The following is a 26,636-nucleotide window of genomic DNA, read 5'->3' on the forward strand; positions in this document are numbered from 1 at the left end:
GTTTCTTAAAAACATGGTTACTGCCATCCCTTGTACGCATTTAGTCAAAATATTAAGAAATTTTGAAGAACAAAAGAAAAATATTAATTTGATGGAAAACACGACAAGTAATAAATTACAAATTTTTATGATATTTTTATTTGTAAAAAAGACGTATTATGATGATGGACACCTACACGTATCTGGCTAAAGTGCGCAACCACCAAAGACGAAAAACTAACTTACGCACATGGTATGGTATGGCATGTAGGAGCAATTAAAAAGACGAATAATAAAGAAAAAAAAAAAAAAAAGAAGAAAGATTTAACTCATAAAAAAAAGAAAAAACGTAAAATCACTAAAATCATCGATATCCCCTCTTCTTGAAAAAAGAGGAGAAAGAAGGGAGCAGAAGAGAGAAGAAAGGAAGCATGGTTTCGACGAGACGGAGTGGATCTCTCTCTGCCAACAACTCCAAACGATCTTCCTCATCGGAAAATAAACCTCCTTCGCCGAAGCGTCAGAAGGTTCTCCTTTCTTTTCTTGTTCTTTTTCTCTTTCCCTTCTTATATTTGATTCACTTTATTCCGGACAACTCCGGTTTCCGGTTTCGGAGATTTCCGGCATCGAAGCCGTTACTCAGCATCTATCTGCAATTGAGCCTTTGCGATTTGCTCTAATCTTTTTAGGTAGACAATGGTGGTTCGTCGGAGAAACCTGTGCCGAAACCTGTGCCGACACCTGCCGAGAATTCAAAGGATTTACGTAGTTTGGAACCCGTGCCTGATCCTGGGGAATGTGGCTCTGCTGACGTTCAGATCGCCGGAGGGGGTTCCGCCGATGGAGTGAGTTCCGGCAAGGTTGATGCTACGCCGGCTGTGCCTGTCACGGCACCGATTGCTGATGCCGCATGTTAGTATTCTGAGTTGTTTTAGTTTTTTTGCTTTTCTTGTTTTAGTTTTTGTTAGTTTCTTAATTGTTGCTTGTGTTGTGAATTGAGTAAGTAAATTCTTACATTTTTTGCGTCTTTTTACTGTAAAGGTCCTTCCTTCTCTTCATGGAGTGTATATCAGAAACAGATTCCGAATATCGAGGGAGGACCGTGGTGCAGGTTCTTGTCTCAGTCTGCACAGGTAAATTCGTGTTCAAACGAGTGAAGTGAATCAGAAAAGTTTCGAATGCTATAGTCACTGTTCATGTTTTTGGTTGTTGACTCCACGTGAAGCACGCACGGGGCATTTTTGTTTAGTTCTTAACTTTTTAACTTGGAATTTGTGCTACTGCTGCAGAATCCTAATGTTGCTGTTTGCATACCCAACTTCACCATTGGTTCTAATAGAAGTTGCAACTTTGCACTGAAGGATCAGACTATAAGTGGAAATTTGTGTAAGATCAAGCACACGCAGGTACGTTTGAAGACTATAAGTTTAATCCATGAAGCTATGGACTGTGTGTATACATGTTAGGCTCTCTTTTATGCTCAAAAGTATGCACATGTTAGTGGATCACTTATTGAGCTTTGATTGCTTTTTCTGCTTTTATTATTTTTATTTATTTAAAGTGAATATGGTAGGATATGTAAGCACAGTTGATTGCTGTTGTTTCTAAATATGATCAGCGTGATGGAAGTGCTGTAGCTGTGTTAGAAAGTACGGGTAGCAAAGGATCTGTGTTAGTAAATGGGACGCATGTCAAGAAGAATACCAGCTGTGTGCTTAACTCGGGTGATGAAGTGGTTTTTGGTGTTCTTGGAAATCATTCTTATGTATCCTCTTCATTTGCTGAGTGAATGAGAAGTATCAGTTATAGAGTTATCGATCATTATTTGTTTCTTTTTTCTCTATATGTTTTATTTTTTTAACTTACATTTATAAGGGTGATTTTTCTTAATTAATCTTCAACATAGATTTTCCAGCAACTTAATACTGAGGTTGCAATCAGGGGTGCGGAAGTTCCAAGTGGTGTTGGGAAATATCTGCAGCTTGAAAGGAAAAGTGGAGATCCTTCAGCTGTGGCCGGGGCCTCTATTTTGGCTTCTCTTTCCATCAAACAGGACCTTACAAGATGGAAATCTCCAACTCATACCTCTAGTAAACCTCACCTGGGTACTGATGTCTCTAGTCATCCTATTCATGATAGTACAGAAATTGAACTTGATGCCTCAGAGTCAACTCCAAATCATACTGATAAAGCAGAAGATGCTCAAACAAATGAGAAGAATTCAACGATGGATTGCAATCCGGATGCTGGTGCAGAGGCAGGCAATGTAAAACTCTCTGGGGTTAATGATTTCCTAAGGCCTTTCTTCAGGATCTTAGCTCGACCTAGTTGTAAACTGAAATTGAGCAAAAGTATCTGTAAACAGGTTTTGGAAGAAAAAAATGGGACGCTGGACATGCAGGCTGCATCAACTTTGGGTACATCTGTACGCTGTGCGGTGTTTAAAGAAGATGTTCATGCCGTTATATTGGATGGAAAAGAAATAGATGTTTCTTTTGACAACTTCCCTTACTATTTAAGGTATACTTCTTCTGTTTGGTATCTATAGTTATGTTGCATAAGAATTTCTAAAGATAAGTTTCTTGTGCCAACCTTTTTCTAAATATTTGAATTTATCCCATGTGTTCAGGCATATTTATTATTTGCTTTCATTTTTCATGTTTATGTTTTCTAATAATATCTATATATTTAGTATGCCAAGGACATAACTTTTGACATGTAATTTAAATTTATTTGCTAAGTTACATTTGATTTTTGTTTAGAATTTTAGATGTTATTGAGTCTTTCAAGTGTTGGTGCTTGAAATTATTTTTGTTGCTCTTCTATTTGATGGATTGTTAATTTGTACTTCATTTATGTTTGCATTCATGCCTTTTTGTAGTGAGAGCACAAAAAATGTCTTGGTGGCTGCTTGCTTTATGCACCTAAGGCATAAAGAACATGAAAAGTTTACTACAGATCTTACAACCATAAACCCTCGTATTCTGCTGTCAGGACCTGCAGGTGTGTAAATATTATATATTACTTTTCTCCATCTTTTTCTGTAAGTATTTCTTCCCTTAATAGCAAAATTTTGCTGGTTACAGGGTCAGAAATATATCAAGAGATGTTGGCAAAGGCACTTGCAAAATACTTTGGAGCTAAGCTGCTCATATTTGATAGTCATTTGCTTTTGGGTGTAAGATAAGGCTTCCTTTTTGGGCCGGGTTTTTGAATATTTTTTTGCTGAAAACTCTGACAAGAAACTCCATTTGCTGTGTTATCGTAGGGTTTATCTTCCAAGGAAGCTGAGCTACTCAAAGATGGATTAAATACTGAAAAATCTTTCAGCAGCACTAAGCAAAGTCCTACAGCAACAAAAATGACTGGGAGCGCGGATCCACCTGCTACTGAAACAGAGGCACCTAGCTCTTCAAATGCACCATCACTGGGCTTTGACTCTCAACCTAAGTTGGAAACTGATAACATGCCATCCACCTCTGGGACAGCCAAAAGTTGCTTGTTCAAATTAGGTGTGTACTCTTCTACATTTCTTCTGCTTTGCGTTGGTTTTATATGGAGCACAGCTTTTGGTGCAGCATTCATATGTTGGACATGCACACACACATAACATGTATACTCAATCAAAAAGTTAGTTTTTTTAATTATTTCTTTTCTTTTTAACCTTCATCATGGTTGGGACGTGGCCATTTAGAATTTATTAAATAAATGAATAGTGCACAGCGGTTCAGTCAGTTTTTTAACTCTTAAGCAAATTTTAATAATAAAAAAGGAAATAAGATGCGTGCTTTTGTCATATACATTAATCCATTTGTTCTAACCTTTTCATTGTTCTGACCTTTTCATTTCATTTTATTACATACATATATATGAATTAATCAAGATATTATCAATATTGAAACTTATATGTATTTATGATGTTATGAGTTTAAATTATAAATGCACTGTCATATGTCAGTGCACGCGCTTTGTACTGTCATCCTAAACTATTTGTATTTTCTATATATTGTAAATACAGGTGATAGGGTGAAATTTAGCTGTTCATCTTCTTGTGGTGTATATCAAACATCCTCAAGGTATGGATTTTTAGAAAACTTAGCTGAACTTATTTGCTTCATTGGTGTTTAGTACTTTATTTTGCATTTCAGTGAACTATTGAGCCCAAGCTACCATGAATACTTGTACTGGCCAAAGTAGTGTAATGAAAAGACCTTTATATGTCCAATCAAAGTGTAACTGATGTCCTAATTTTTATATATTATCATTATAATTTTTATTGGTGATTTCACATATAGGGGACCATCTAATGGAGGTCGGGGGAAGGTAGTCTTACTATTTGATGATAATCCCTTGTCTAAAATTGGTGTGAGATTTGATAAACCCATACCTGATGGAGTTGATCTTGGTGGTGCTTGTGAGGGAGGTCAAGGTTTTTTCTGCAATGGTAATGCGCTACTCGATACAACTTTTATATCTTTAGAAATTTTATATTATTGTATTTTGATCCATATATTAAATAAAGTTGTATCTTGCTAACTTTATATTTCCAGTCACTGATCTTCGCTTGGAAAGTAGCGCTGTAGAAGAATTGGACAAATTACTTATTCATTCTTTGTTTGAGGTTGCCATTTACCCTGCCTTGTAGTATAAGAATGTTCTTTAATAATTTTGGCTTCAATCTTGCAATTACTGATATATATTCAATTTTCTTTTCAGGTTGTTTTTAGTGAGAGTAGAAATGCACCATTCATTTTGTTCATGAAAGATGCTGAGAAGTCTATTGTAGGAAATGGAGATTCATATGCATTTAAAAGCAAGCTTGAAAATCTTCCAAACAATGTGGTCGTAATAGGTTCTCACACTCAAAATGACAGTCGTAAGGAGAAGGTATTATATTTTTGGTTAAACTAATTTGTACACAATAGGAACCTATATCGCAATTTACATTCAGGTCTCTTCTTTTAATGTTTGTAAATATCTCTGTACCAACTTTTGAATTGAGTCCTTGCCTTTTTTGGATAAACTTGTCTATTATTCACCTTATCCTTTGAAGGAGTTAGTTGAAAATAGCTCTATGTGAGTTAGTGTATAAGTTGATTTTAGCTTACGTGAGAAGTTCAATTATACCTTCATATTTTCTTCTACAAGTGTCTTTGAAGATGTTTATCCAAATAGAATCATACCCCATTTTTTTGGATGTTAGGGACCCAAAAATTTTAAATATTGTTAGATTTTATTTATAATATCATAAAGTAGCAATCAGTGCTTTAGGGATAGGGAGTTCATAGAAAGTGGACTTAATCAAAATTTTGATATAAGAGAAAACAAAGAAAAGATTAGCAAAAAGAGGTTCGTATAGAATAAGAGATTCATTAGGTCAATAAGATGAATCAACATACTAGTAACAAATATTAGCAGTGTGTCCATATCTTAGACAAATCTGACATGGGATGTTAGCAAACTGGCCACCGTGGCCACAACCACCACGACCAAGAAAACCTTGGTTAGAAAAAAGATGAGTGACTGAAATTTCCACATGAATAACTGCAACGATCTTGAAGAGTGAGGATTTGCATATGATTGAGAGTAGTTTACCGAAGGAGGGAAAGTTTTCTTCTGAAACCTGTTGGATTCATGGGCAAGAAGAAGAGCTTCAACTTTTGTTATTGGAGGTATTTCAAACTTACTTTCAACTACATAAACAGCTGGAGCATATTCTTGCAGAAGACCTTCAAAAGAATAGCATCAACATATTCATCATATTTGATGTGACATCCAATTCCAACAAGTTCACCCGCAATGGACTTGATCTGTCCCAATAACTCACACATAGTTTTGTTTTCAAGAGAGGTGGCATGTAGATCAGTGCGAAGCTGTCTACCAAATAGCTTGGTTTGGGCAAAAAAGTGATCATAAATTTGTTCCTACACTTGATGAGTGGACAGCTCCAAGGACACGAGGCAAGATTGACTTTTAAAGCGTCAATTGAAGCAAAGTAAGCTAGATTTGATTTTGCACTTCTCATTCTTTATAGGCTGGATTTATTATTCCAAAAGCTTGGACATCATAGGAAAGGAAGTGCAGAGGAATCACCGAGTTTACAACAAATTTGTGAAGTCTGTGTTCAACTTGTTTCCAGTGGAGATAATTGGAATCATCGAGTTTTTCATCTATTAGAATTGGGAAAATATTGGAAAGTGAATGGGAAGGAGCTTGAATTTACCTTTGTGGAACAATTTCTAGCTCACGATACCATATCAGAATTTTGATATGGGAGAAAATAGAGATAAAATTAACAGAAAGAGAACTGATAACAGATAACTAGCTAACATCCAGTTGAATAACTGAATTTGTACATTTATATCTCTAATATGCACCCATTTATATAATATAATTTAGCCATATTTCTAGATAATGTAGGATCTCCGATACTCCTCTTCTCATGCTAAGGACTGAACATTTCAAGCATAAGACTAAATATGTGTGGATGGTTTGATAATGAGTGACATGATAGACCCAATGTAGCGTTGGTAGAATAGACTCTGACACTATCTTATAAAGTGAATTTTAAGTCTAACTCAACTTTATAAAATAGACTTGTAAAGTGAGGTTTATACCTACTTATATACTATAACTTGGCCATACCTTTAGTTGATGCATAGGATCTTCTATAGGAATAAGTGCAAGTCATTGAGGCTCTAGGTATGTGTACAAGTTTGAAAATATAGGGACTTGCATGATGTAACCTCTTTTTAAAATGAAAAGTCTACAGTAGTCAGTTCTAAATAGGGGTTTAGAGCAGCTGACCAGAAAAATGGCAGAGGAGGCAGGCTGGAAGACCACTATTATGAAGTTATCTGATGCACATTTCATAATCGATCCTTGCTCACTGAAAATAAAATAAAATGTTCAAAATTAGAGATGTGTAATTAGTGATCTAAAGTTGGAATTTTACGCTTGCACATCATATCAACAAAGGTGATGGGCATGATGGAAAATGGCCGTTGAGCAAGTCCTAGAGATGAAAGGAAATAACTATATAGGGACAGAACAGATCAAGGCTGTACTTGTTGGCTTGAAATAGTATTTGATGCAGTGGAAAGTGGCTACGGGCACAAGAGATGACTTGAAACTAAGGAACAGAACAAGACTGCAGAAGTCAGCAGTAGGTGGAAAACTGTCGTCACATATTTGAAAATAATTGGAGAATCTTGAAGAATTCTAAAAAAGGGTGGGGGTGGTAACCAGCGAGGTGTTTTTTGGCTCCAGCCATGAAGCATTAGAAGAGTTGAAGGTCAATAGTTTAGTACAATGTACCCTGGAATCCTTTTGTGATGTGATTTGGTTTATGGCATTGTTGAAAGAATAAATTAATCAGTCTCTAAAAGACCTTTTTGTTGTAGTTGTTGGCTTTCTATTTCTCTTTGCTTTGTATTAGTTGTGAATGACTCGTGTGAAATAAAATGCAATCTGGATTGTTTATGTATTTGATTTATTGAATTTACTTACTTCACCGGTTTAGATTTCTTCATAAGTGATTATTTAATTGATATATAACTTTTTTCTCCTGCAGTCACATCCTGGTGGTTTGCTATTTACAAAATTTGGTAGCAATCAGACTGCCCTTCTTGACTTGGCTTTCCCTGTAATGACTAATATCCTTTTAACTTCTATTACTTATGTTTGGAAGAGGGGAACAGGAATTGCTGACCTATGTTTGTACTTTTGTGTATTACTTTGTACCTGCGACCTAATAATACTATCTTTGAGCTTTCTGAGGAAATAATTGTTATGCCTCTTCAATTTTTTAGGATAGTTTTGGACGATTGCATGACAGAGGGAAGGAGGTTCCAAAACCAAATAGAACTTTGACTAAGCTCTTCCCAAATAAAATTATAATTCACATGCCTCAGGTATATACAGTGGTATGTTTGTCATGTATTTTGTTCTCCTTATACATTATTAATAATATATTCCCTGATATAGGATGAGGCTCTTCTAGCATCTTGGAAGCAGCAACTGGATCGAGACGTTGAAACTCTCAAAAACAAAGGGAATTTACATCACTTGCGTGCAGTGAGTGCCTTGTGTGTTGCTTGTGAATTTAATTTATTCAGCATAATTGAAGGTCTTTCATATCATCACTTCTGCATTTTTTGTTTAAAAAATAGAGTTGGAGGCAATGATCCTTCATCCTATTATTTCATTGTGGTACTAAACAATTCAAAGTATGATTTATATATGAATGGATGGGATACCAGTTGAACATCCAATAAGAGTAATTTGCCCATGGAAGTTTGTTTCCCTTGCATGTATGACAATCACCACTTTTTAAGGTTTGGAAGACGAGTCCTTGTATAAGTTGTGAAAGGATGCTTGGCGGGTCTGGAATTTTATTTTGTCTGAGGGTTTTACCTTGTCTCTATCTACTCTCTAGCTTGGCCTAGTTTGGCCTTTTAAAGTTTTAATTCGTGGTTGGTATTTCACTGAGTTTTCTTTTTTGTATAAATTTTATAAACTAGGAAGTTAGTTGGAATCTACTACGGCCTTTACTTGATTCTGTAATTTCTTACTTGTATGTGTGTGTATATATATGTGTATATATAGTAAAGTTTAGACATCTGATTAATTTGGTCTGTTTTAGTGGAAGTTTTCCAATAACTGCTATAATTTCCTAAGGTTCATTTTTTATGAATTCAGGTTTAGTAGAAAGTCAAGTACATTCATTAAATTATTTTGTTTGAATAAGGGTGCATAATAGTGTTACTTGACACAGATGTTGAAACGGAGTCATAAATTCGTACTACTTTCAATGTTAATTCTTATTGTTCAGAGTTGCTGTTCTGATGTTTTAAATTTTCAGTAATCACAGCTAACTCATTTTATTTATAGGTTTTGGGACGATGTGGAATGGAATGTGAAGGACTTGAGACGTTGTGCATTAAGGATCAGACACTTACAAATGAAAGTATGTTCTAAGCATTCGGTGCTTTTGGATTTTTCTATAGGCTCTCTCCTATATCATTGTTTGCCACATTGCAGATGCAGAGAAGATAATTGGTTGGGCTTTAAGTCACCACCTCATGCAGAATTCAGAAGCTAAGCCTGATTCGAAGCTTGTATTGTCATGTGAGAGGTAATTGCTAGTTGACACTGATTGTGATTTGATATATTATATTTGGTTAATTGTATTTTACAATTGTGATATTGTATTACTCCAGCATTCAGTATGGAATTGGGATCTTGCAGTCCGTCCAGAATGAGTCGAAGAGCCTGAAGAAATCTCTTAAGGTGATTGTTTGGGCTTGCTTGTGATGTAGACGTCATACAAGTTATTCTGTTGGTAGAGTTCATAAACACTATTCTAAAATCAAGTTGATTGTTCAGGATGTTGTAACAGAAAATGAATTTGAAAAGAGGCTTCTGGCTGACGTTATTCCTCCTAGTGACATTGATGTTACATTTGATGATATTGGAGCGCTTGAAAAGGTCAAGGATACATTGAAAGAGTTGGTGATGCTTCCTTTACAGCGACCTGAGCTTTTTTGCAAGGGGCAATTAACCAAGGTTCACTTCCTTTATAGATTGAGATTTATTTTATTGTTTAAAGATTTATACTTCTTCTCTTTACTTTGGTTGACATCTATGTTGATTTGATTGGTTGATTGATTTTGTGATGTTTTATTTTTCATTAATCTTTTAGTGTCCTTCCTCTGTCCCCACTCTAAAAGTGAGTGAGGAAAACGAAGGAAGTGGAATCAGTTGCCGTGTATTAATTATGTTTGATTGGCATATTTGACATCTAGGTTGTCAAATTAATATCTGATATTGACCTCTGCATTCTGCAGGATATGCAACTTATTTCTTGATTGAAAAATTCAATTAATTGTGAAAAGCTAAAAGCAACTGTGATAGTTTTTTTTTGAGAAAAGTTGGAGTTTTCTTTTCCATAATCAATAAATATTTCTTTTTGGCATTACGACAATTAAATAAAACATATAATTTTGATGATCATCTAACTGACTATCAAAATATTATCCATTCTGCTATCTCAGCTCTGAATTACCTTTTGTGCAGCCATGCAAAGGTATCCTATTGTTTGGTCCTCCTGGAACGGGTAAAACAATGCTCGCAAAAGCAATTGCTACTGAAGCTGGTGCAAACTTCATTAACATTTCTATGTCAAGTATTACATCTAAGGTTAAATTTGTACCCACCTTTATTGTATTTTGATCTCACCTTTATCAGTTTGTTGGGCATATCATCTCACGTTCTTGCTCTTTTTTTTTTTTTTTGCTTCAGTGGTTTGGTGAGGGTGAGAAATATGTGAAAGCTGTTTTCTCTTTGGCGAGTAAAATTTCTCCTAGTGTTATATTTGTTGATGAGGTAAGTCTTTTAACTAAAGTGTCTTACTTTGTATTGATTCATCGGATGTAGCTTTTAATAGCCTTGTTTCAGGTTGACAGCATGTTGGGTCGGAGGGAAAACCCAGGGGAGCATGAGGCCATGCGAAAGATGAAAAATGAATTCATGGTAAATTGGGATGGCTTACGTACGAAGGAAACAGAGAGAGTTCTTGTGCTGGCAGCCACTAACAGGCCTTTTGACCTAGATGAAGCTGTTATAAGGAGAATGCCAAGAAGGTAAATAACTTATTTAGTTGTGTTTCGACTCCCCTTTCCATTGTTTTGTTAACTTGAGAGGAGACCTAGCATAATATGTTTTTTGTTTTAAATGCAGATTGATGGTAAATTTACCAGATGCTCCTAATAGAGCAAAAATATTGAAAGTCATACTGGCCAAAGAGGAATTGTCTCCTGATGTTGATTTGGATGCAGTTGCTACTATGACAGATGGATATTCCGGAAGTGATCTTAAGGTAGCTGGTGTTATTTTTCTAGTTACCTTATTCTTTAGAAATTAATCGATAAGTAAGTACCTAAACATCGGGGAAAAGAACCAAATACTTGATATACATCGATCATCATCCCATACTTGTTGGACTTAGACACTCAACTATACCCAAATTCCTGTCACTAATGTTTCAACTTTTAGTCGATATTTAATTCTTGCTCTTGTACTGCAGAATCTATGTGTTACGGCAGCACATCGGCCTATTAAAGAGATATTAGAAAAAGAAAAAAAGGTACGAGTCTTCTATATGCTGGTGTTGTGCTTGGTATCTATGGGTTGAATGCACGAATCATTCCGTAAAGTCTACATGCTATTTATATATGGTACATAAAATTATGACCTTAGTGATTTCTTGATGATCTTGGATTTTGAATGACAGGACCGCGTTACTGCACTAGCAGAAGGCCAACCAGCTCCAGCGTTATGTAGCAGTGGGGACGTCAGATCATTAAACATGGAGGACTTCAAATATGCTCATCAACAGGTATGAAATGAAATTCCATTTATGCAAAACCCTCTCCCGAACTGAGTTATCCCACCTTTTGGTAATACATTACTTTGTACGCAGGTTTGTGCAAGTGTTTCTTCTGAATCAGTAAACATGACTGAGCTTTTACAATGGAATGAACTATATGGAGAAGGGGGTTCAAGAGTAAAGAAAGCACTCAGCTATTTCATGTGAATTTTTCTTGGCCCCCCACACCCGGTGCTGCCTCCATCTCATGAAGCCTGCATTTATTGTTTGCCGATTTTAATGGCTTCCCAGGGGTTTGCTGTTGAGCCATTTCGTTTGTAAAATGAAATATAGAATTTTATTAAAGAAGTAATTTTAGTACATTTGGGATGATGAGTTTTGGAAGTAGGGAAGAGCCTTCCAGAATTTTGGTCTGTTCCGCTACTTTTGTTGTGTTCCTCATCCCAAAGGAACATGTTTTTATTTTTATTTTTTCAAGTTATAAAAGTTCTACTAGATGAAATAGCCAGGGTGTCTTGTGCATAGTAAGTATTTAGATCCGCTCTCTATCTATCTGTTTTATTACTTTTATGTACATAGCAGACGTGTTAGTGCCCTCTCTAATTCATTCCTTCGGGATGCTTAGCCATTGAAGAATTTTATTTGGATTCTGCAATCATCAAATGTTTACAGCGTACGACTTTTAATAGAATGCTCTAGGAAATCAGTCATTTCAGACCAATTATTACATTAATTTTTATTTATTTATTTTAATTTCAAGCCGAATCAATCCAGTTATTAGTACCAAATCGAAACAATCAATCAAATGAATACAAATGTAACTTTTGGATCAAACCAATTTATAAACTAAATTTTTGCGTCCATTTTTTTTTATTTCTTATGATTTTTTATGTGGTTAAATGTTTAACTCATATCTGATAAAGCAATTAATGATGTCAAAAGTCTAATAGTTGAAAAAAAAAGTATTTTAAATAAAAAATTAGTACTAAACTAATTTTACTTATCTTTAATATACAATTTAAAGTTTATATAAAATAAATGATAGAAAGAGACAAGAATGTGAAAAATATTTATTTTGTAGCGCATGATTGTTAGGTAATGTATTCAGTTTGGTTTTAATAGATTTAGTTAAGTTCATTTTGATCGATTGTTATTAAATTTTAGTCAAATCAATTCAGTCACAAAGCGTAATTATTAGTATTTTGTTATTTGGTGAAGTTGAACTCAGAATCATTCCTTTCCAAATTCTTCAAACAAACCTTTTGTGCTAAGGTTTCCTATATGCTTAATATTCTTTATAGTTATGTTAACACAATTTTCTTTTGTGACATAAAAGAATAGTTTGAGGGTCATAAAATCTTTGTTCAAGTTAAGGTTCTGAGAAAACATGCACCTCCTTTTCGACATAGAAAAGATTACTCATCCAAATTTTTGTAATTGGGTGACACTAAACCAGGGAATCCATTATCATATAATAGCCTAGGCATTTGAGATTTTACCAAATTGATGAATGAGATGAACATGTGGTTGTTGATTTCCATGGTTAATAAGGCAAAGAATGAGAATAGAGTAGCTATAGCTAAATAGACCATGCATATGCAAATACAACTAAAAGTTTGAGAATATTTAGGTTGATTAGAATTAACAAAAATAACGTGAAAAAGAAATAGTTTAAAAGACAACTGATGATGAGTTTATGGTTTGTTTATTGGCATAAGTGACTTGGAGAGAGGTCTTAACAAGATTTAAGGCTGAAAATGAAGTTGTTGGAGAAATTGGTGAAGGTATTGCATCCATTACATTAGGATAAGTCAATAGTAGCTAAATGGAGGACACATCAAATTAGGCAATGTGATGTTGGAAAGAATTGTGAAATGCTAACAGTGGCACATAAAACATGGTTGGCACAACAAGACAAATTCATCAAAGTATGACTTTGAAAATTTAAATGTGAATTTGAAGGAAGTACTAGAAGAAAGTCTTACGAAAAGTAACTTCACAAGAGAAATTGAAGACATATTGTTATCAACGCCATAGATGGATTTGTATAATCCATGTTAATCTCAACCCATCCTTTTTGGTGGAACTAGTGCATCTTGAGTCACAAAAGGAAAAAATCCATATGGTGGATTTGATACATAAATAATTTGAAAAACTGACGAGATTATATAAAATAGTTAACACCTTAGGGGTGAGAGAAATTATCATAAGTGGCAGAGCACAAATGTGATGCGATAAAGAGATAGGTTTTGACAACTAAAAAACTACATGATTTTTATTAGGTCTATAGAGGAGATTTCACCTCAAGAACCCAGGCTCTGATACCACTTATTAGATCTATAGAGGGGGTTTCATTGGAGAGAAACAACACCAATGAGACCTGAGTCCAACCACATAAGACATTAACATCACTCTCAACCAAAAACCTTAAGACGATGAGTTTATGTATCTTTATTATTATATAGTATTTTACTTTCTCATTTTTACTCAATGTAGGACTTAGACTCACACTTTAATTTTCAACAATTTTATGAATAAACAAGTTAACATTATAAGGTATAACTCAATTGAACAATATCGTAGACTAATATATGAGAAATGATAGTATGGACATACTTATAAGATGAACAAGTCTTCAATGTTATGGGTTTCTATGCAATAATCAATTACATATAATGTGACTATTCAAGATGTCAATACATCTTAAGATTAAATCCTCCATTAGAGTTTTTGGACTGAAATTGATTTTTATTAAATTAACTTCCATCAATTTGTAGTGTAATCTTATGTATGTTCTAGTAATTACCATGTAACTTTAATAAGATAACTAGGTCTGTTTTTAGTTAAGGTAATGAAAACTTATGCATACCTTTTATTTTTATGGTAAAAGTTGTTGTATGTTTTATTATGTATTAGTTGTTGGTGCTTAACCGTGTGATTTTTTATTAAATTACAATCTCGATATTTTTAGGTAATAAATAATGATATCATTATCAAAAGGTAAAAGATAAATAAAAGGCAAGGAAAAATATGTAAATAAATTCCATATAAGTCAATAATGTTCATCCTCCAAAAGTTCCCAATATGAAGCATATTTTAAACTATAGTTGTTACTTTAGTAGGAGAGATAAATTGATGAAATATACAACTGAATTTTTATGAAGACAAATTGTCCACTTGAAAATAATTGACTTCTCTTTTTTTTTTCTTCATCGAGCTTAATTTTTCATCATTATCTAACTTTCCAAGAGTTGAATGAGTTTGTTTCCTAAGTTTATATAACTTTCCAACCTAATTTTATGAATATTATTAATTAGTTTATTAAAAAAATTAGTATATAGATGGTTGATAATAGTCATACTAAATGGATTAATTTAACTAGTTTTATTTGGTTTTAATGTTATTACTATGTAGAATAATATTAGTTATTACATTTAGTTAAAAGTGACGCTTCATCAACAAATAATATGTATATGTTTAATTTTTATAGCTACGTAATGGAATTTTTTTGTAACATGCATAATTATGCATATGATATATAATAAATCATGCACATTATAATTATTTTTTCCCTTTTAACATATGCTAGTTATTATATATAATTCCTAATTGATTGGACATGACTCCTAACTAATGGTTTCACATATTTGATTCAATTATTGTAATTATTGATTATGTAAGTTATTTAATAAAAATAAGAATTTATTGATTTACACATTCAATATTTAAGATTTTTTTAAAATTCTTAATAGAATCAATAATTAAATTATTATTATTATTTTTATTTTCAAAATAAATAATACTTTTTTACTCTTTTTTTTTTCTGATATGAAGAATTTAAATTTTCACCTTATTTTTTTTTCTTTCTCATTTCCTTACCTTTCACTTAATTCAAATAATAGCCTAATTTAAATAATGAGATAAATAATTTTTAGTAATATTTGTTTATTTTTATTGTTTTTTTTTTTGTAAAATTGTGGATTTTATGTAAGAAATATATATATATATATATATATATATATATATATATATATATATATATATATATATATATTATAATGGGTTAGATGTGTTTTTGGTCTCTCAACTTGTAGTAAAAATTGTAATTAGTTGTTTTTAAAAATTTTAAACCAATTTAATCTCTCATTTTTTTAAATGTATGAACTTAATCCTTTAAATCAAAATTTTCTAAGTTATTAAATTCATATTTTTTTAAAGTTGAAGGATTATGTTGAACCAAAAAATCAAAGGAGGACTAATATCTATTTTCTTAAAGACCAAAAACATATTTAACTGTTATATAATATTTCCTAACTTATAAATTAATTAATTATACATAAAAAAAACTTATAAGAAAAGTACATTACTATAAAATAATAAATAAAATTTAGTAATAAAAATATATCATATAATAGATGGTAATAATAATATAAAAATGTATAAATGGAAAATTGCGAAGGAGTTGCGATTAGAGAGAGAAGAGGGACACTCTGGTAGGCATAGTTGCGGTTTGCTGATACCAAATTTCAGCCAATCACAGAACAACAACCAAACGTAAGGGAATCATAATGGCGGATCCGATCCCGGCACCACCAAGATCCGCCACGGACCTCTTTTCCGATCCCCTGGACACCCATCCACTGTGGTTCAAACCGGCGTCATTCCTCTCCCCAGACTTTGATTCCGAATCCTACATTTCAGAGCTTCGCACTTTCGTCCCCTTCGACACGCTCCGCTCCGAGCTCAACAACTACCTCTCTTCCCTCAACCACGAACTAATTGACCTTATTAACCGTGACTACGCTGATTTTGTCAATCTCAGCACCAAGCTAGTGGACGTCGACGCAGTTGTGGTCCGAATGCGGGCTCCGCTGGTCGAGCTCCGGGAGAAGATCGAGCAGTTCAGAGGAAACGTTGAGGTTTCGCTGGTTTCCATTAAGAACCGCTTGAACCAAAGATCGGAGACGGCCTCCGCTAGAGAGACCTTAGAACTTCTCCTCGACACGTTTCACGTCGTCTCTAAGGTAGCATCGTAATTTTGACTCTGAGTGTTGGTTAGATGTGGTAGAATGGTATTAACTATTTAGGATCTTTGGTGCAAGATCTCCTGAAGGCATTTATTCCGCTCTTGATGAAAGTTTTTCAGGATGAACCTAGTGTGATCTCACTCTTAGTTTTCTTGCGATGTATTTATTGGATATGAAAAAGAGTATGCTCAGTCAGGTGGTGTTTGATTGACCTATTGGATCACTAGTTATCTGAGTATTATCTGATCATATGTAGATGTTTAGTTCTAAACTGTATACGCCTGAGATGTCTAGTGTTTGACGAGAGAGATGTGTGTTGCAGGTTCTACAATAACTTATGATATTGAGTAAGCTGCAAATCCCATCTTACAAGTTGGATTTGTAGGATTCTCTTAAGATAAAAATCCTAACTGTAAATATTTGGTTGAGTAGGATGATCATTATGCCATTCTTTGTTAACCCCTGTAGTGTGAGCAAGGGTCTCTAGTGTTAATTTCATTGTTATGTTTGGATTGGTTGTTAATTACCATTATGGGGCTTCTAGAGCAGGGTACACTAATCATACGCACGTTGCATTTGATACGTGGTGTTTGTTTTGATTGGGTCCTGTACTGTTTTTGAAATGTTGGGATTGAGACAAAAGGCATTTGATATTGTATAATTTGTATGTGGTAAATTTCTTGATTGCAGGTCGAGAAGCTAATAAAAGAGCTGCCTAGTGTACCCACGGATTGGTCAAATGGAGATGTAAATTTGTCAGAGAGGAATTACTTGAGCAATGGAGTTTCTGTGCAACAGGTTGAGAATGAGACGAGTATCAGAGAGACTCAAAGCATGCTGTTGGAAAGAATTGCCAGTGAGATGAACAGGCTAAAGTTCTATGTCACACATGCAAAGGTTTGTTTTAAATTTTTTTCCACTTTTATTGATTGTTATGTGTATTTGTGGGTTGATACTTGTAATGGCAATTGGAATCATTTGTAGTAAAATTTAGTTGGGAATGGAGTTGAACTTCGATGCAGAAGCTTGGTAAGAAGCCAGCAATATACCATTTTTGTGTGTGCTGGTTGTTATTTCTCATTGTTACATATTACCTATTGCCATTCTAGAATTTGATGCATTATTGAAAATAATGCAAAATCCGTTTTTTGAGCATTTGTCTCGAGGTTTACATGATAGTGTGTGCTTAAGTTGTGTGTAGACAAGGTAGTTTAAGCTTGTAAAGCAAGGTTATTGAATCAAGATTCAAATTTTGAATCACCTAGCGAATTTTTGAATCATGAATCGTAACTTGAGCTGAAGTCATACAAAACAAAATTATTAGTTGCATCTAAGCTTGTGAATTCCTTATTTAGGAAAATTAAAATGAAATAATTAAAAAGTTTATGGAGTACATGTTAGGCAATAAATCTGCTGGACAATTATCTGCTGTTATATAATATGGCATATTTGTAATAATTGCATATATTTAGGATTCCTAATTTAGGTTGAAAAAATCAGGAATTAGAATCAATTATCATTAATAGGGTGATATGTTATGTATTATTTAATGAGGTGAATAGAGGAGTAAAGGGCATCGAAAACAGAGAGCCCATTTCGTGACATGGTATCACGAGTCTCTTGACAGAACCGTGAGTGTTCCCATCTTGCTATCGATCCCGTTCGTGACTTGCTAATCACGAGTCTCTTGACAGAACCGTGAGTGTTCCCATCTTGCTATCGATCCCGTTCGTGACTTGCTAATCGGTTCCTGGATATTTTCGATCACGTTCGTGAGCTTTGATCTTGTTCCTGTTCCTGCGCTTGCTTCTTGGTTCGTGGGTATTTTCGATCACGTTCTTGCTCCATTGTTTTCTCGGCACGCAACTCTTTTTTTCTCTGTTTTCATGGCTACGGAGAATCTTTGTGTTCGCTTTAACGGCAAGAACTATGCTGCTTGGGAGTTTCAATTCCGAATGTTCGTGCGAGGGAAAGGCATGTGGGGTCATGTCGATGGGTCCTCCCCTAAACCCACGACCACGGCTGAGTTGGCTCCTTGGGAGACAAAGGATGCCCAGGTTATTTCTTGGCTTTTGGGGTCAATCGAACCTCTAATGGTTAATAACCTACGTTCATTTTCAACTGCCGCAGACATGTGGAATTATCTCAAACGCATTTTTAATCAAGATCATTCTGCCAAACGGTTTCAGTTGGAATTGGACATAGCCAATTATAGTCAGGCTAATTCCTCTATTCAGGAATATTATTCTGGTTTCCTCAACTTATGGGTTGAACACTCTGCTATACTACATGCTGCTGTTCCGGAAACTTCTTTGGCAGCGGTTCAAGAAGTTTACGAGGTCACTAAACGGGACCAATTTCTCATGAAGCTTCGCCCAGAATTTGAAGTTGTCCGTGCTGCTCTCTTAAATCGGAACCCCCTCCCTTCTTTGGAAGTATGTGTTGGTGAACTTCTTCGCGAAGAACAACGTCTTCTTACTCAGGCAGCTTTGTCCCGTGATTCTGTTGTTTCGGAAGCTATTACTGTTGCCTATACTGCCCAAGATAAAAGCAAAGGTCGTGATACACGACAAGTTAAATGTTATTCGTGCAAACAGTTTGGTCATATTGCTCGCCATTGCACTCAAAAGTTTTGCAACTATTGTAAGCAACGTGGTCATATCATCACAGACTGTCCCACTCGCCCACCCCGGCGCCAGGTACAAGCTTTTCATGCAGCTAGTTCCATGACTGAGACACCTTCTGTCCCAGTCCCTGAGGCTTTAACGCCAGAGAAGGTTCAACAAATGGTGCTTTCAGCATTATCTGCATTAGGCATCCAGGGTAAGTCTCACAATATATCTTCACCATGGTTTGTTGATTCTGGCGCCTCCAATCATATGGCTGGTACCTCTGAACATTTAACCAATGTTCGTACTTATAATGGTACTCAAAATATCCAGATTGCTGATGGTAATACTCTTTCCATCACTGCTGTTGGTGATATTACACCTTCCTTTCGAAATGTATTTGTGTCTCCTGGACTTGTTTCTAATTTAATTTCGGTTGGACAATTGGTGGATAACAATTGCACTATTAATTTCTCTCGGGCTGGTTGTGTTGTGCAGGATCAGGTGTCGGGGAAGGTGATCGCGAAGGGGCCTAAAGTGGGCAGATTATTTCCACTCCAATTTACTTTACCTAGCCTTTTGTCTTTTCATTGTATTGGAGTCTCAAATAAGTATGCCGAGTGGCACAAAAAGTTAGGTCACCCAAATCCAGTTGTTTTGTCTCATCTACTGAAAAATGGTTTCTTGAGCAATAAAAGTATCATTCCTGATTCATCTTTTCACTGTTCTGTATGCAAACTGGCTAAAAGCAAAACCCTCCCGTTTCGGTCTAATGCTCATCATGCTGACAAATGTTTCGACATTATTCACAGTGATGTTTGGGGAATATCGCCTATCTTATCACATGCCAAGTATAAGTATTTTGTGACATTTATTGACGATTATAGCCGCTTTACTTGGATATATTTTCTCCGTTCTAAAAATGAAGTTTTCTCCATGTTCAAGACATTCTTGGCCTACATTGAGAATCAATTTCACACTTGCATTAAGATTTTGCGCACTGATTCTGGTGGGGAATATATTTCTGCTGCGTTTCAAGAGTACTTACAACAAAAAGGCATTATTTCGCAACGTTCTTGTCCATATACACCACAACAAAATGGCGTCGCGGAGCGAAAGAATAGGCACTTGCTTGATGTCACACGAGCATTACTTCTTCAGGCGTCGGTTCCTTCTCATTTTTGGGTTGAGGCCTTGACCACTGCTGTCTACTTGATCAATCGCCTTCCCTCCCAAGTTCTTGGCCTCGATTCTCCTTTCTTTCGTCTTTATTCCACACAGCCAAGTTATGATGGTCTTCACCCTTTTGGTTGTGTATGCTTTGTTCACCTTCCACCTTCGGAACGGCACAAACTTGGGGCCCAATCTGTCAAATGCGCATTTATGGGTTATGGTACGACTCAGAAGGGTTTCGTGTGTTATGATGTTGCTGCCCGGCGTTTACGTATCTCTCGGAATGTGGTTTTCTTTGATCATCAAGATTTTTTTCCATTTGTTTCTCCCGATGCTCCTGGTTTTGCTAGTCTCCCGACCTTTCCTGCGGTTTCTCATGCTCCAGAACGGTTTAAACCAGGTTATGTTTATACTAGACGCAAGCCTGCCTCGCCCCTTCCTGACTCTGACCCGTCACCTGATCATACGCCAATAGCACCTCGTCGATCAAGTCGTATTCCTCGTCCACCAAATAGGTATGGTCACTCTCCTACTTCTCTTACTGCCACTTTATCTAGCATTCCTATTCCTACCTGCTATTCACAGGCTGTAACGGATGTGTGTTGGGTCAAAGCTATGCAAGAGGAGTTGCAGGCCCTTCAGGAGAATTACACTTGGGATCTTGTTCCGTGTCCCCCTAGTGTCAAACCCATTGGTTGTAAATGGGTATACTCTGTGAAACTTAATTCTGACGGTTCTCTTAATCGTTACAAGGCTCGTTTGGTTGCTTTGGGTAACAAACAAGAATATGGCGTGGATTACGATGAGACATTTGCACCTGTGGCTAAAATGACTACTATCCGCACGGTGCTCTCCATTGCTGCCTCCAAAGGCTGGTCTCTCCATCAAATGGATGTGAAAAATGCTTTTCTTCATGGTGACCTAACTGAAGATATTTATATGACCCCTCCCCAAGGTTTGTTTTCTTCTTCTACCGGTGTATGCAAGCTCAAACGATCTTTATATGGTTTGAGACAAGCACCGCGGGCATGGTTTGAAAAATTTCGGACTACTCTCCTTGGTTTTTCTTTTACTCAAAGTCAATATGATTCTTCTTTATTTATTCAAACCACTGCAACTGGTATTGTTCTTCTCCTTATTTATGTGGATGATATGGTCATTACTGGTTCCGATCATGAGTCAATACAATGCCTTAAACAACAACTTCAAGCTTCTTTTCATATGAAAGATCTTGGAAATCTTCACTATTTTTTGGGTCTTGAGGTTCATTCTGGTCCGACAGGTCTATTTCTTCATCAACAAAAGTATACTGATGATTTGATCTCTTTGGCTGGTCTCCAAACTGCTGTTCCTGTGGATACTCCTCTTGAAGTTAATGTCAAATATCTACGTGACGAGGGTGACATTCTACCTAATCCATTGTTGTATCGTCAGTTAGTGGGAAGTCTTAATTATTTGACTATTACACGTCCTGACATCTCCTTTGCAGTTCAGCAGGTTAGCCAATTTATGCACAGTCCTCGCCATCTTCACCTCGCTGCTGTTCGCCGTATCATTCGTTACTTGAAAGGTACTTCTCATCGGGGATTGTTCTTCCCTACTGGGACGTCTCTTACTTTGGTGGGTTATAGTGATGCTGATTGGGCAGGTTGTCCAGATACTCGCAAATCTGTCACGGGTTGGTGCATGTTTCTTGGTTCTGCACTTGTTTCTTGGAAGAGCAAAAAGCAAGCCCGAGTCTCCAAGTCGTCCACTGAGTCTGAATATCGTGCTATGTCTCTAGCCTGCTCTGAAATTATTTGGCTTCGTGGTCTTTTAACCGAGCTTGGCTTCCCTCAAAACTCAGCTACACCTCTCTATGCTGATAATACTAGTGCCATTCAAATTGCAGCCAATCCCGTCTTCCATGAACGCACTAAACATATTGAAGTGGATTGTCATTCCATTCGTGAGGCTTTTGATACTCGTATTGTCTCTCTTCCCCACATTTCCTCGCAACTTCAGCTTGCCGATATATTTACCAAGGCTGTTCCTCGTCCTCGACACCAGTTTCTTATTAACAAATTGATGCTCCTTGACCACCCACATCAATTTGCGGGGGGATGTTAGGCAATAAATCTGCTGGACAATTATCTGCTGTTATATAATATGGCATATTTGTAATAATTGCATATATTTAGGATTCCTAATTTAGGTTGAAAAAATCAGGAATTAGAATCAATTATCATTAATAGGGTGATATGTTATGTATTATTTAATGAGGTGAATAGAGGAGTAAAGGGCATCGAAAACAGAGAGCCCATTTCGTGACAGTACATGCGTTGAGTGAGGTGGAATAATCAAATGGGATAGTTGAGTGTGAGTGACAAATAAAGGTGGAATCAAATGGGATAATATTTCAAGTGTTCTTTCAAATTCCTTTTCATTTTAAAAATTTAAACTCAGTTTATTTTATTTTTCATAAGAATTGGAGAAAAAGTAAAAGCCTACAAGTGGCTAAATTGTATCGGTGATATGAGTTACATAGATTCATTCATACATGATACAAAGTCAATTACAATTTATCTTTAGATACAAATCGGTAAATAGCCAAAATGTATTGAATCATAAGATTAGAAGCATGAATTGTCTGATAACTAGTAAAGTGATATTTTGAAAACAAAATTTGGTTTAAAAATCACATTAATGGGTATTGCATTAGTTAATAGCTCCGCGTTTATCCAATATGTGTAGTAGATAGAAAGAAAAATTGATGGTTTTATTCATTTTATAACAATAGATAGACATGTGCCCTTGAAGTTTTGTAGACGTTTTATGGATTGTTATTTATTTAATCATTTTAGTTTTCTGTCTTTTACTAGTGTTCTGAGTTTTGTGATTCATTGTAAAATAGACCTTATGTTTGAGGCTTCGATACATTCTGTGCTCATCTCTTTTTCTCTATTATGCCAGTACAGAACCTTCCTTTTATTGAGAATATGGAGAAGAGGATTCAAAATGCAAGCCTCACAGTAGATGCAAGCTTGGGACATTGCTTTGTAAATGGTTTGGAGAACAGGGATGCAACTGCAATTTACAATTGCTTACGTGCATATGCTGCTATAGATAACACCAAGAATGCAGAAGAAATCTTTCGAATTACTATTGTGGCTCCATTGATACAGAAGATAATTCCACACGGATCATCAACTGTGGTGGCTGGATCATCTGGAGATGGTCTTGAAAATGATTATCAACTAATTAAGGAATGCATTGATAAAGACTGTAAATTTTTATTGAACATTTCTTCAGCTGGTATGTTGTTTGACTTTTTTCTTGCTACTTTACTTTCCAAGAACAAGTTAGACCTTTTTGGTCATTACATTTCTTCAGTTATCCTTATGAGCCTTGTGCTATCATAACTGGAATAATTTTTTTGACCCTGTCGATCCTTGCGGAGGCATTCATTTGTCCTTCTTCATCTTGAAAACTTAAACTATTTAATCATCTACATGTATTGTTAGCTAGATCATCCGTGTGTGGTCATGCTGTGGTTTTGCTTATGTTTTACATATCTGAAGCCTTGTCTCTGGTGCAGAAAATTCAGGTTTGCATGTATTCGATTTCTTAGCCAATTCAATCCTTAAGGAGGTTCTCTCTGCGATTCAGAAGGGAAAACCAGGTGCATTTTCTCCAGGAAGACCGACAGAGTTCTTGAAAAATTACAAATCAAGCTTAGATTTCTTGGCTTATCTAGAAGGTAGTTGTCATATCTTCCTCATATTTTTTATACCTTGAGAAACGAAAAATTAACAAAGAAAACATGCACTTCAAGTTTTAATGAACTTTGTTGATTTAATATTTGATCTATAGTGGACATTTGCTAAATTGTATTATTCATACATGGCTTTAAAAGTATACATTCACTAAGATTATAACATTTAATTTTATGCAAGGCTACTGTCCATCAAGATCTGCTGTTGCCAAATTTCGATCTCAAGCAATATATACTGAATTCATGAAGCAATGGAATATTGGAGTATATTTCTCTTTGAGGTGCCTATTATGCTGCTTTAAAATGTTCATAACTTCAGAATACATGTTTTGATCTCTAACATGGAAATCGTATCTGAAAAAATTGCCACAGGTTTCAGGAAATAGCAGGGTCTCTAGATTCTATGCTTACAACATCCAGTCTTGTCCCTGTTCAAAATTCAGATGCTGGTGAAAAAAATTACCAAGGTTTAACATTAAAGCAAAGTGTTACTCTGTTGGATAGTTTGAGATCATGCTGGAGAGAAGATGTTCTTGTCCTTTCTTGTTCTGACAGATTCCTTCGGTTATCTTTGCAGCTTCTTTCTAGGTCAGTTAAATCTGGGATGTTAGGAATTTTTGTTGTTTTTTGGGTGCTGACAGAGCAAAAACCAACTTCTCTTTGAGCATACAGGTACTCAAGTTGGCTCTCATCTGGACTGACTGCACGGAAAAACCACAACACAAGCACCGGTCCTGGGTGTGAATGGGCTGTTTCAGCTGTCATAGATGACTTCATTCTTGTATGTATCGTGCCTTCACCTTATTTTTGTGTCAAGCCGTTGTGCATTAATTTAACCTGCATTCTGTATGCACAGTAAAACCGGGGTTCATTGCTTCAAATATTCTATACCCATACATACGCAAAATTTTGCTCAAGCCTTGTACCAGGCTTTTTCTGAAGTTCCATACAAGGAATTGGTAAAAAAATTGAAATGACTATAACATTATGGATACATGGATTGTTTCCATATACGCAATATGCTATGTGAAGATATTGGTTGTACTTTGCCTGAAATATAACAGATGCTAAACCATTTGTAGGTTATTCATGATATAAGATATTTGGAGGAGCAGGTTCGTGGTGATTACCTACAGCACGTGCTTCAGCTTTTGTCTTCATGCTCCCCTGATGTTCTGGAATCAATAAGGCAGAGCATTTTACTAGGTGGTCAATCATTAAAATCTATAGAACCTTTAGTCATCAAAGCAGTGGTGGAGTCACTAGTGGAAAAGTCAGTTGAGGTAGGTTGATAATCGATGTTTATTCTTTGAAGTGGTTTCATTATTCAGATATGAGGGTGTATATTACTTTATAATATTTGCGATCTTCTATATCTTTTTCTTTTCTTCCCTTCATTTTTAATTTATTCATTTCTTTCTCTTGTTCAAATATTTATTAAGGACTTGAGACAAATGAAGGGTATAACAGCAACCTATAGGATGACTAATAAACCTCTACCTGTGAGGCATTCACCATATGTTTCAGGGGTATTGCGTCCCCTTAAGGTATGGTTAAGTATTATTTTCCCATCTCGTGAGAGTAATTTGTCAGAAATATTTTTTAATTTTCGATGGGAGTGCATGTATTACACCTGAAAGCATTAATATATATTGATGGCATGCCCCTATACATCCCAGGCTTTTTTGGATGGGGAGAGAGCTACAAGATATTTGGCTAGTGACAGTAGGAGCGAAATACTCCATTCTGCTGCGACGGAGATTACTGACCGTTATTATGAATTAGCTGCCGACCTTGTTAGTGTGGTAAGTGCCCAAATCCAAATTTTCACTGTTGGAAATTTTGGATCTGTTGGATTCTATGTTAAAAATTGTTTCTTAAACAACTGTTATCATGAGTAGGCAAGAAAAACAGAGTCTTCGCTCCAGAAAATTAGGCAGAGTGCGCAAAGACGAGCTGGAGCAAGTTCAGATATCTCAGATAATAATGTGTCTGACACTGATAAAATCTGCATGCAGTTGTTTCTTGATATCCAGGTTGGTGGCATGATACTTGTTATACATTATCTTTACCAGTGTGATCTTCTCATTCTTGGATATACAACTCATAACTCTCATCGATTGTTAATGAGCTTTTTGGTGTCCAGCTAATTCTTGATTGATTTCATTTACGTAACTTTCCTCTTGCAAATTATCACCAGGAGTATGCCCGTAACCTCTCTGCACTTGGGGTTGAAGCGGTCAATATTGCATCCTACCGTTCATTGTGGCAATGTGTGGCTCCTGCAGATAGGCAAAACACAATTAATCTCTAAGACTTTGCTCCAGTGGAGTTAATGCGGCTTGTAGATTGTTTTCTTTTTGGGTCAAGAGTTTCTTTTTTGTAATTTTACTTATGAAATCCAGATACAAATTAATCACAGGTTATCACGATTCTTAATATGGAAGAAAAAAGTTTACTGCTCGTAAATGTTATGTTACATGTTTCTTTGTTGCATCATTCTTTTTAATAGATTTTGTGCAAAACTTATGGCAACGGTTTTGCCTGGCAGATTGAATATGCTTCATTTGCTTGTGGAGAAATTGTGGGAATGTAGTGATTAGGGAGAAGAAATAGGTTGATAAATAGAAAATGGGGTGTATGTGAAAAAGGGAAAATTGTAGGATACAATTTTCGCAGAAACAAATAGTAATAATGTTTCTTAC

At 35.6% G+C, this 26,636-nt stretch overlaps 2 protein-coding genes across 3 annotated transcripts; both read left to right on the forward strand.

Moving 5' to 3' along the window:
- The first annotated feature begins 321 nt into the window (after positions 1 to 321).
- Positions 322 to 11,872, forward strand: LOC114177392 (P-loop containing nucleoside triphosphate hydrolases superfamily protein). Of its 2 annotated transcripts, none has more exons than XM_085671086.1 (27): positions 322 to 506; positions 669 to 891; positions 1,021 to 1,112; positions 1,269 to 1,385; positions 1,598 to 1,744; positions 1,886 to 2,499; positions 2,861 to 2,982; positions 3,066 to 3,157; positions 3,248 to 3,491; positions 3,998 to 4,055; positions 4,275 to 4,423; positions 4,530 to 4,600; positions 4,696 to 4,866; positions 7,553 to 7,624; positions 7,791 to 7,892; positions 7,966 to 8,055; positions 8,872 to 8,947; positions 9,022 to 9,115; positions 9,201 to 9,270; positions 9,355 to 9,546; positions 10,057 to 10,179; positions 10,282 to 10,365; positions 10,438 to 10,622; positions 10,720 to 10,858; positions 11,066 to 11,125; positions 11,273 to 11,377; positions 11,462 to 11,872. In XM_085671086.1, the coding sequence occupies exons 1-27, from the start codon at positions 411 to 413 to the stop codon at positions 11,573 to 11,575; spliced, it is 3,702 nt and encodes a 1,233-aa protein (XP_085527212.1). In that variant the 5' UTR covers positions 322 to 410; the 3' UTR covers positions 11,576 to 11,872. The 2 variants fall into 2 exon arrangements, with proteins under 2 accessions (XP_085527212.1, XP_027918515.2); XM_028062714.2 differs by having other exon boundaries at positions 9,367 to 9,546.
- A 3,953-nt stretch (positions 11,873 to 15,825) lies between these two features.
- LOC114177906 (oligomeric golgi complex subunit-like protein) lies at positions 15,826 to 26,400 on the forward strand. The gene is made up of 12 exons (XM_028063502.2): positions 15,826 to 16,392; positions 17,086 to 17,292; positions 23,135 to 23,471; positions 23,755 to 23,916; positions 24,113 to 24,212; positions 24,304 to 24,519; positions 24,604 to 24,712; positions 25,014 to 25,214; positions 25,374 to 25,478; positions 25,611 to 25,736; positions 25,833 to 25,967; positions 26,132 to 26,400. Exons 1-12 carry the CDS (start codon positions 15,937 to 15,939, stop codon positions 26,243 to 26,245), a joined length of 2,268 nt encoding a protein of 755 aa, XP_027919303.1. The 5' UTR covers positions 15,826 to 15,936; the 3' UTR covers positions 26,246 to 26,400.
- Positions 26,401 to 26,636: the final 236 nt, after the last annotated feature.

The sequence above is a fragment of the Vigna unguiculata genome, chromosome 3 (genome assembly GCF_037176805.1).
Source record: "Vigna unguiculata cultivar grain cowpea cultivar isolate G323 ecotype 2 chromosome 3, ASM3717680v1, whole genome shotgun sequence".
NCBI classification, from domain to species: domain Eukaryota; kingdom Viridiplantae; phylum Streptophyta; class Magnoliopsida; order Fabales; family Fabaceae; genus Vigna; species Vigna unguiculata.

Excerpts from the sequence above, each read along its gene's own strand:
- LOC114177392 (XM_085671086.1), top strand. The coding sequence starts at position 411 with ATGGTTTCGACGAGACGGAGTGGATCTCTCTCTGCCAACAACTCCAAA. Across the intron at positions 1,113-1,268 it reads TCTTGTCTCAGTCTGCACAG|AATCCTAATGTTGCTGTTTG; the intron begins GTAAATTCGTGT and ends CTACTGCTGCAG. Across the intron at positions 10,366-10,437 it reads GTGTTATATTTGTTGATGAG|GTTGACAGCATGTTGGGTCG; the intron begins GTAAGTCTTTTA and ends GCCTTGTTTCAG.
- LOC114177906 (XM_028063502.2), top strand. The coding sequence starts at position 15,937 with ATGGCGGATCCGATCCCGGCACCACCAAGATCCGCCACGGACCTCTTT. Across the intron at positions 25,479-25,610 it reads GGGTATTGCGTCCCCTTAAG|GCTTTTTTGGATGGGGAGAG; the intron begins GTATGGTTAAGT and ends TATACATCCCAG. Across the intron at positions 25,968-26,131 it reads AGTTGTTTCTTGATATCCAG|GAGTATGCCCGTAACCTCTC; the intron begins GTTGGTGGCATG and ends AATTATCACCAG.